The sequence below is a fragment of the Falco cherrug genome, chromosome 3 (genome assembly GCF_023634085.1).
Source record: "Falco cherrug isolate bFalChe1 chromosome 3, bFalChe1.pri, whole genome shotgun sequence".
NCBI lineage: Eukaryota > Metazoa > Chordata > Aves > Falconiformes > Falconidae > Falco > Falco cherrug.
In genome coordinates this window covers 44,594,678-44,605,725 of record NC_073699.1, presented here as the reverse complement: position 1 = coordinate 44,605,725, position 11,048 = coordinate 44,594,678, and the positions used below count along the sequence as shown (strand labels likewise).

Below are 11,048 nucleotides of genomic sequence, written 5' to 3'. Positions count from 1 at the left end.
TAGTACATCTTGTACTACACAGAGGTTTGCAAAAGGAAAAGCCTAGGAGCTGTATTTGGGAATCACTGGTGAACTGCAGATCTTTACATTAATTTTGAATGATGTCCTAACAATGTCAGAAGTACCCTTTTTTTCCCCTCATCTGATAAGAACTGGCTTAAGTTTGATGGGGGGTAAACCAGACTTGATAATTTCCTAAATACAAAGGAGTCGCTCCACGCCAGTGCTGAATTAGAGGCTTTTTCTTCCTTACAGAAATACCTTTCAAGATCAAGGAACAGAAAAATGCGGTATGCTGAAGATTAATTGTAAAAATTAAAGCAATAGCTGTGAATCTGCGAGAGAAGTGTAAATGTAAGCTGGAAAAAATACCATAGACAGTCATTCAATATTAAAATAGATATATTCATTTTTATTGTGTCCTTGAAATACAAAATTCACTTAAGATGTTAGATTACTAAAATAATGAAGTTTCAATTTTCTTGCTCAGAAAATCACAATATACCTTATTCGATCTAAAAGTCCTAATGATGGATATTAACTATTAAAGGAGAACCTAACCATTGCTCAGCTGTATACGAAAAGTCAGTTTGCACAATTAAGAGCAATTCACAATCTTTTGAATGTCAGAAAGTTCAGTAACAATGAAATAGAAGATCATTTATAATTCTATAAGAGAAATTCACAGACCAGTAGTTATTCATAAAAATAGCAATGCCAAAAATAGTGACATGCAACTGGCTTAAAAGCATAAACTAAAGAACAACTCTTACACGGTTTTACATTAGCACATTAGGACACATTGGCAGAGATGTGAAAGTCTAATTTGCAAACAGGTACACACAGACTTTTAAATAATGTAAGAGTTTAAAAAGTTAACAGCAGCTTATAGCTGTACTGAGTGCCAGCAAGAAAATGGAGAACATACAATCTGTAAATTAAAATAAGAATAACAGAAAAATCACATTTTAGCGTTCACATGGGTTCATGATGAATTCACTTTTCTTCTCAGGTGCTATAAAGGGCCATACTGACTCAATAAACCTATTTATATGAGAAAAAAAGGAGATTTTTTCCTTTTTTTTAAATAGCAGAAGAGATTACCAAAATGGTCACAGACAGTGACAACTCACAGTCGGAGGCTGGTACTGACCGGCTGAGTCACATCTCACTCTGATCAGTGACCACACCATTTCACTAGAGGAACAGCAGACAAATTCAAGGGGCACATGTGTGCTCCTCCTGGCTGACCCTGTGCCTGCCGGGTCTGTGAGTGAGACAAGCAGGCCTGGCAGACCTCCCTGCTGAGGTGGAGAGGAGGAATGAAGAAGCACAAGGTCCGACTGCCTCTCACCACTCACTCCTGAAGCACCACCAGCACCTGAATGCTTGCAAACAGCACTGCAAATGTTTCTGCTCAGATGATTTTGGCATCTTCGTGCCCTGGTGACAGACACCAAGAGCTGGTCGCTCCTGGGTTCTGTGGCACAGGAGGTCAGCAAAAACCTTATTGTGCCCTACGTCATGAAACATGCTTTCCTCAGCACAGCACGTTGTGGCCAGCTTGGCTCCAGCTGGGGCCTCCAGGGATGGTGCACCCTCATCCCGTTGTGCTGCTATGGCTTATTGACCTGGAGCACCTACACTGTGGGCCTTCCACTCCCTGCTTGACAGAGACCGAGTCACTCCCGGTCAGATCGGATGCTGACTTTTAATAAGTCACCTCCTCAGCTGCAGAGTATGTGGACTAGAAGGGCTTAACATTTCCTCCGCCCTGCTCTAGCTCTCGTGACTTTACGTGGGGGTGAGGCTTACCTCCTCTGCAGCTGGGGTATGCTAGGGTAGTGATGCATTGCTTACCAGCAAAACTAATCTACAATGAGCATGGGTTACCAGGGACACAGTTCCAGGAAAAACTGGGCAGGCCCTGCTTGACATTTGATTATTTTGGTCCCTGAGCAAAAAGAGCAACTAACTTTTACCCCAGCAAAATGCTGGCCTCTTGCATGGTGCAAGGGGTCCTCTCCAACCCCGATGCAAGGCCTCCAGGTGCCTTCACAGAGGTTTCCTGCAACTCCTAGAAGAGATTCTGACCCGTGTCTTTTTTTTTTTTTAAATAGAAGCATGCCCTCCAGATTTAATTCACTATTTTGGAGACAATCTAGCTCTTCTTTTAATTTCAGAATAGATACTACACAAACTGATCAGCAATTAATCTGAAATTACTAATGATTTGCATGTACTTTTGGCACAGTCCTATTATGTCCTACCAATTTATGCAGCAGCCTGTAATATTATAATTCAAAATTCTAAAAATAAATATAATCATAAAAAAACCCTCCTCTGTTTAAAACAAATACCTACTGTTATTTTTGCAGTTGCTTCAGGTTTGTTTCAAAGTTGGATGCCAAAGAAAGATCTATCATAACTGTGGCATAAGAAATTTTACAGCTTACATTTAAGCAATAATGGAATACAGTCAACAGTGTAATGATAGCAACATTTCCTCTCTCAATAAACCAGGCTCTAATGTCCAAACTGGATTGTGAGCTATGGCTGAGTTTAGAACAGCTCCTACAGAGTAACTACAGGAGTGAGTAACTTCAGTACAAGAATCTCTCCATAAAAACAAATTTTATTCTGAGTCACAAAGCAATAATCAGCTTTTGCTGTTGATTAAATGTTGAAGCAAAGTTAAAGCATTTAATCAACTGCACAGCCCATTTAATGTAGGTGTACTCTAACGCTGTAGACATTATTGATATTATATATTAAGAGAAAATGTTTAATACATCTCACAAACCCACAATTTTCTCCTTGGAGGATTTGGAATGTGGCTGTGCCAATCTCTGAAAGCCTTTCTACTGAGGCTTATTTAGGGTATGTGCTTTACATGAATAACTAAACAGGGTTCTACATGAATATCAATAAATAATTCTAATCCTTAGTATGTATGTAGCAGGTTCCATTCATAGACCATCAAGTGCTTTAGAGATGAGCAAAATTCCTGATATTAAAAGACACATGCTGGGATATCCCAGAGAGATGTTTTCTGGGAACACAAGGCAAGGCCCACAGACATGGCTACTCTCCCATCACAATTATCCTCTTGGCAACTTCAGACTGGACAGCCATGAAAATCCTCATCAGTTTCTGAAGCGACGGCTGGGAAGAGAGACAGGGTCTAAAAATCTCAAATTCTACGCACTAGGAAATTAATTTCTGAAACAGGAGCTGATCACTCAGTGAAGCAGGCTGGGCAGCCAGTATACAGATAAACTTCTGTGGCTGGCTAGGCTTTTCACTTGCTCAGATTTTGGCCCCAGGGAAAAACTCATTTTCCAATTTGTAAACGGACAAGTCTGTTTCCAAGCACAGGTCACACTACCCTGCCTAGGCATAACTTCGGCACAGAAAAACACTATTAAAGAAGCCCTCTTCTTTTGCCTTTTTGGAGAAATGAATAAGCACAGGAAATGGTCAAAAAACCCACACAGACGTGTTACCAGGAAAGCAGTGAGACAACAGAAGGTAATTTTTGAGACGATAGAATCATTTCAAACAGGCTCATATATTTTCTCCCTGAAGAATATACTTTTTTGGCTCAAAAGCCAAAACAGATAATTTAGGCTTGATCCAGAGCCTATAATCAACAGAACCTCCCTTCTGACTTTAAATGACTGCAGGAAAATATCACAGATCTTAATTTCTTTGCACTGCATTGAAAAAAAGAAAAAGAAAAAAAAGAAGAAAAGCAAAGCATTCACCCTCAGTACATAAAACAGAAGTCAGAAATGTGTTGGCAGCAAGACATTCTTGCAAATCATCTCCCATCACCCTGCACGGCTTCCATCACATCTCCCAAATAAGGGCTAAGACACTCAAGACCATGAAGGGAACACAGTGAATAAAAAGTTAGAATAATAATCACTAAAAATTCTTTCACCCCCCTAGAATAAAGTTCCCCCTTTCCTGCTGTTATGTTTGTATGAGCAGATGCAGAGATGCCTTCAGATGGTGGGTGTACGGGTGTACTCCCAATCTAACAAGGGGGAACCCTTGTGACAGAGAGGTGCTGAGCCCATTTCCCACATAAATGGCTTGGATTCAGCTTGATGTCACCCTCACTGTAAATCCTACTCAACTCCTGGCCAAGAGTATGGGGGTCCACCTTGTAGGGACGTTGGGCTACTTACGTGGCCAAACTCTTGTCATCTCACCTCACTACTCACAACTCAGGCAGGACAAATTGAGGTGGCATATCGCTGCATCTGATATCTACCTCCAACCCAAGGGCTTTTCTCCTTCGAAACAAAAAAGGAGGGAGGTAAAAGCAGAGAGGGAAAAGTAAATGTTTCCAAAAATACAAAGCTGAGTGATGAAACAAGAGAAAACATGGAGATTAGTAGAAGGCATATAGGCAGCCGCTCACTTTCTTAAGGACCTTAGCTTGTAACGAAAGGCAATATCAACGTCTGGCAGGAGGATACCAAGGCCCATACGACTGTTATCAAGTCTGACAGCTTTGTTTTCCACTAGTTCTACATCAAAACGAGCCAATAGCAAGAAAATAAACATTTTCATCTCATTCATTGCGAGGAACCTCCCTGGACACATGCTGATCCCAGAGCCAAAGGGCATTAGGAAATACTTCAGTTTCCTTCCTGCCTTGTAGAACGTGGTTTTCTTCTTGCCATTCTCTATGTATCGATCGAACTTGTACTCCTGAAAATAAAAGAGAGCAAGCGTGATATCTAAGAAGGCAGTTACATGAGTTGCTTTGTTTGCACAACAGTAACACTTCTGAAACCCAGTAAATAAGATAAAGAGGAAGACAAGGAGCTGACAGCTTCTCCTTTTTAGTTGGTTCCCTCGAGTTTCATTAACTCACATTATCTTCTCTGCAAAGAACGCTCCTTAAATCCACTTACTTAGCTTAGCCCTTTTATATGAAGCTCCTTCAACTTCCACATCTCATCCACTGAGTGTCTGGCCTATATTGATTGTAATTAGATTTTGACCGCTTTGTAGCAGGGACAATGAACCTTAGTGGAAGGACAATTTTCTTGTAGAGCATCATACGCATTCAGTGTGGTATATACATCATGAATAAGGATAATCTGCCAAATTCTGCAAATGCCTATGAATAAATTAATGCACTGCACCAATCTTGCTCTTGCAAGCTAGAGCAAAATCCATCCTTCTTTTGCACCCAGTGGTGCATATTATTCAAAAACCAGACCTGATGCTTTGCAGTTCCTTTTCCCTTCAGTTAGAGATGGTTGCTGCTCAATTTGCTACATCTTACCTTTGAATGTTTTGCTTTGGAAGCTGTGTGCAAAGCAGGACAACCACCAGTCACTGACCATTAGAAAGAGGATGCTTTCAAGTAAGGCTTGAGGTTGCACTTGTAACCTACATTCTGTAAATTGAACATCTTTCTGACTATTTTCCAGTAGCAGGATCCCTGTTTAGAGATAATTCATGTTTTTGAATGGAGGAGATCTGGCATCCTTACTCAGTCAACGGCAAATTAACCACTTACAAAATCCTCCTGCATGCTTTGAATAAAAATGACAGACACTTCTTGCTTATGGTCACTCATTAGCATTTGTCCTGCTTTGCATACATCTGCTATAGCAGCAGCCATTTGGAGCTGGCTGGGAACAAGTCAGTCAGACAGAAACCAACCTCAACTGATTAAAAAAACCCCACATCACAATGAAAAATACACTGATACCGATCTGCCCATTAGATTAAAGGCTCTGAAAACCATGTACTGCAGGTCTTGCTGTCAAGAAAAAAACAAGTGTCAGGGGAGGTGGTCTATGAGAAAGGGAACAAGTAAAAGGTGCTCTGGAGGGGATGTAACTTCGGTTGCTGAAGAATGGAAGCTTGTTTCTCTAAATGGCAGAGGCCTGGATTTTCCACAAAGATAAAAGTGATTATATGTGTGTTTCAATGGACAAGTAATTCTTTTCAGTCTCTTTGAACATCCCAGCAAAAAAGAAGCATACCTTTTTTTTTTTTTTTCTTTTTACCGTGCTAAGTTATTGCTTCATTTGAAGCACAGTAACAAATGAAAGCCCAGAATACCACTTCTTCCTTAAAAAAGATTCACTTTTATATCCTGCTGCTCCAAAAAAGCACTGCTAAGTATGAACTGTAATAGCTTAAAAAACCAACCCAACCCAACCCAGAGCTCTTCACTTTGTTGGAACATTTCCACAAGGTGGACTCCTGGCGTCTGGAGCAATTAAGAACTGTGGTATTGAACATAAGACATACTGGGTTAAACCTTATGCTTTCTTTGTCATTTTAAGAGCCATCTGAGACTTGTAATTGCTTTTAACAAAAAATAAATTGGTGTCTAAGAAATTGGGAAAGCAGAAAACAAGTGTGAGACAGGAATGGCGCCAGTGACAGTGACATCAAAGGCAGGCTTGTGCTGCAAAAGCCCCTTGGGTTGGATAGTGTTTCCTTAAAAGCTAGTTCAGTGGCTAAATAAACACTAATTTTTGACAATCAAGGAACTTTCAGCCATGCACAAGGCCTCCTTGGAAGAAACGGGGTGGCTGATGGCCAGGAAAAGTGAAGACACTGAGCAACAACAGGTGATGAAGTTCTGCATGGACAGCCTGCTAAGAGTATTATGAAAACTGAGCAATCTCCTGTGATTGATATAAGTCTCTCCCTGTTATGTCTTGTATTTAGCTTTGTTTGGGAAGCCACTATGTAGGGTTTCCTGATGTTTCACTCTATGGGATTTACAGAGTTTATTTACTGAGCTCTATAACTAGCTGAATTAGGTTTTAGGGGTTCACTTACCCACTTTATAGAAAATGGACTCATTTACTTAGAGATTGATGAGTGGTGGAAGAGGTCAACAATACATACACTACACTTATACAATACGGTGCCAAAGCAGAAGATAGTTTGAACTTAAATTTATGTATCCAGGAGAAAAGCATTGCTACAAAATTATCTCGTCAAGCTGCCTGTTTTCCTAGGAAAGTTTTCCCTAAATACTTGACAAGCTCAAGACTGCACCTTTCAAAAAAATTCATTTTCCATCTCTATCTGATCCTCAGTAGTTATTGTTGAAAGCACACTGCATATTTTAAGAACCAAACAGAACAGTGATTTCCCCACTTTTCGAGAGGGCCCATGTGCTGAAATCAATGTACTGCAATGTGTGGATTGCTCATTCACTATCAAAAGGATAAAATATATGAACTAAAGCTGTACTGTGAAAGCTGAGCAGAGCTGATACTAAGCAGATATATTCAAGCAATGGAAATATGGTAATATATTCCGGCAATTATTGGATAAGGGAGGGGATCAGTTTCGACGCTGATGCTTTTGGTCTAGGACCTAAACAACAGATGGACTTTTGACAAATCAATAAACGTTCTCCAAAATAAAGTGTTAAGAATAAAATGAGAAAAAGCTTATTTGTTAGTTGTTACTTTTTAAGGATAGAAATACTAATCAACTATTTGCCAATATATGGATTATTTTTTAAAACCCTAATTTTCTCAGTGGGCTTTGTCTCCAGTTTTGTGTGAGGACAGCCAGCAGAGCCCTCCTGGATGTCACTTCCATTTGCACGGGTCCAGTGTTCATCCCAGTAACTATATCTTACTTCTGCTAACTATGACACGCTCCACACCTCCTCTCACTGAGGCTGGTGGAGTTCCCGCACATTGAGATGCTGTCCCACACCAACAAGGCACTTGAATCTAATCTTTCCACTGCAGTCTCATATTCTTACACTCCTGAGAGAGCCTCAGGGAGCAATGCCTCTAATGTGGGTTTTCTATAAACATGTACAAAAATCCAGTTCCCTTCTTTGGCTCAAATGCCAAGGATGGAAATCAGCACGGCTGAGAGACAGACATTTGCTTAGGAAAATGGGGATGAGGAATGGATCGAGCGCTTGCCTCTCAGGCAGCAGAGCCATTTAACAGCCTCAGCATGCACTCTCACTCTTCCTCTGTGGCATCCTGGGCTGGGGACAGTAATCCAGGGGAGCAACCTAGCCAAGATGAGGACTATTCAATTTGCATGCAGGTGGTGAACTTCTGAAGCTGTATTAAGGCTGAGGCAGGGTGGATTAATTTCGAGTCTTTGATATTCATTAACTCAAGCGTCAGAGAAAAATACAAGGAGATGACACAATTACCCTCCGAGCTTCACTGCAGAGCAACAGCTTTACAGTCTCGGGTTCACAACACTCTACTAATTGATCAAGAAGGGGTGAATCCCTACGAAGGGAGGTGAAAAAGCATAAGGCTCAAGTAAGACACTGCTATTATAGGACTTCAGAGAGTCAATGATGCTTTGCGGGCACTTAGCTAAATGGCCCACATTATTTGCTATTTAAACCACCTTCTATTATTCAGCCCTCCTTGGGTATCAAATGATCCACTGCCAAACAAAACCCACATTTAGCCTAAAGTTTATGGTAGTCAATGTGCAATTGTCAATTCCTTTGAAAGCAGTGCAGTCAGTCTCATCACCATATTTCTCTCTTCAGGCCATGAATCCTTTGACCTGTAGGGCCCTAGAAAATACATCTGAAAGTAGGGAGATTTGTTCCACAAGAAGGAACAGCAGTAAAAAAACCAAAAAACCAAAAAAACAACCCACAGATCACAAAAGGCTTGGCTGCTCTGATGTGCCTGGAGTAGGATGAGTAGCACCAGCTGAATGTTTACCTTAGGATCTTCATAGACCTCAGGGTCCATGTGCAAAATCTGCGGGTAAAGGGCTATCCAGTCTCCTTTCCTCAAACCGACTTCTTGATTCCCTTCAAGCTTGAGAACAAAATCCTCCTGGCTGATGCGAATGTTCATGGAGGATGAGCACATTCGTAAACTCTCGTTTAAGGCACTCTCTGCGATTAAACAAAAGTGGAGGGGGGGGGAAGTGTCAGAAATATGGGAGATGACTGGAAGTTATACATGGCTACAGCTGCTGAATCTCGACAGGTTTAGTAGGGCAGGCTAAAGGAAAAAAAAAGGAAAAAAAATCACAAACCAAAGCAAACATAAAGCAGAGACCAGGAGGAGGCAATAAACAATACCGCAGGGCGGGGGGGGCAGCCATGATGCTGAACCTCCCGATGTGATTCTCACTGATGTTGCTGAGAAATTTCGCTGGCTTGTAGGCAGCACTGAGTTTTGGGTGGATAGACATTATTCAGGCATCATGTTGAAAACAATGCTATCAAAAGACATGAATACATTACACATTTACATGTATTTTGGAGGTCGCAAGCAAATAACCAGCAAAAGCATCCATGGAGCTGTTTAGCTTGCCTTTTGAAAGCTGTTGGATGTAATGGCAGGACTGGCTATACGTTGGAAAAATAATTTTTCTTGTTAATTCCATAATCATCCTGAGGATTTAAAAATTTATTTATTTTCTTTTCAGTGACCCACGCTGCCAAATGATAGTGTCTGTTATGGTCAGAGTGAATGAAAGCAATGCATTATTTTCCTGGTAATTTTAAGAGAGAAAGACACTTTTAATTGGCCAAGAGAAAACAAACCATAGTCCTTTCAGGCTTAGGAAAAGCAAGATTTCTGTCTCCACCACCACATCCTGGAAGGCTCCAGAAGCTGAATGTCCTTGCTTTCCCAGTGGCCTTCACCTTTTGCTCCTAGCACGACAGATTTTATGGCTAATTTCCGGCAATTTATCCTGGCAGTTTGAGGAGGAATTCCTTTGGGAATAATATGCATAATTTGCATAAATCATTCTGATAGCATGTATATCAGCATGTAGCTCCTGTCTAGGGCTGCATCTCTCACTTTGTAATCAAAACTGACTATTTTTCCACCAGCATGTATGGGCACTGTTATATGTGACTTGCTTCCTTCTAATCATCAGTGTGAAAAATAGCCTAAAATAGGGTTTCATTTGCACATAATAATCCATTTGTGTCTGCATCTATGTTCTGTGATATCAAATAAGCCTTCTGTAAGTGTTCACCAAGGCACTGTAACTGCTGCACCCAAAAGGTTAGTTTATTAGAGACAGTAGCTACCCAGTGTGGATGCCTCTGAAAAAAAATAATAACAAACGCTCTTTCACTAAAAATTAAATCTGGTGCAGCATGCATAGGAAATAAAGTGGCCCTGGATGCTTTCTTGCAGGAGGTTTTTCCTTAAGCATGCATTTGTCTAAAGAAATGAGGCTGCGGTCAGCTTTGTGTGGTCAGCACTGTGATTCAATGTGACGTACAGTGAGTCTGTGCATATTCTTTTGGACTGCCTTCGTTACTATAATCAGGCAGAGTCAAATCGGCTTGTTGGTGACGAAGCCAGAAAAGAACCCTGGTTCCAGAAGATGGCCTCTACTGCAGATAGCCACAAGGCACCTGACACGATAGATTTCAGCTGGCAGCGCTCTGGCAACAAAACTTTACGCAGTACAAAGAAAGGGTCCAGCCTCTGCTCCCAGACTGTCCTCAACCCGCAGAAAATGAAGCTGGTAACTCCACACCGGTCCACCATTTGGAAACAGTGGTGACATATGTAGCAACAGCAGAAATCAAATGAGGAAGAGGGAAGGAGGGGGGGGAAAAATTATTAAAGCACTGCTGCAAAATAGCAGGTTTACGTTTTACCGCCCAAGCGATGCAGTCACATCCTATCGGTGGACATCCTCCCAGAAAGCGTGGCAGTCCCTGCCCGCTGCCGGATCCCAAATGACAATTGGGCAGCATATCTTATACAGAAGTTAATCACAATAATGGAGCACAAAGTGTGGCTTAGCGGTCAGATCGTAAATGACAAATCTGTTTTACCTTCCAGTACCAGTTATGTGTGGAAGGCGAGCTTGGCTCTTGCTCTGAGCGATCATGCCGATAATCATTAGATGACAAAAGTAATGAGTCACATTATGATCAACAAAGGAGAATGGAGCTTATGTGGCTTTGCAGGCTCACATTAAAAAAATAGACAGTCAGCTTTCCACAAATGCTGGAGCTATACATTGAGAGGAATGACAACTGCACAATAAAACTGCAGCCTTTACTT

At 41.2% G+C, this 11,048-nt stretch overlaps 1 protein-coding gene across 3 annotated transcripts in view; it reads right to left on the bottom strand.

Annotated features, from left to right (window-relative positions):
• Positions 1 to 384: 384 nt before the first annotated feature.
• Positions 385 to 11,048, bottom strand: part of LOC102060263 (cytochrome P450 7B1) — a 126,152-nt gene continuing 115,488 nt past the window's right edge. For all 3 annotated transcript variants that reach the window (XM_055704500.1, XM_027811094.2, XM_027811093.2), the window contains exons 5-6: positions 8,721 to 8,899; positions 385 to 4,725 (exon numbers count right to left, since the gene is read on the bottom strand). In XM_055704500.1, coding sequence (XP_055560475.1) covers positions 4,429 to 4,725; positions 8,721 to 8,899 — 476 coding nt within the window. In that variant the 3' untranslated portion in view covers positions 385 to 4,428. The remainder of the gene's footprint in view (positions 4,726 to 8,720; positions 8,900 to 11,048) is intronic.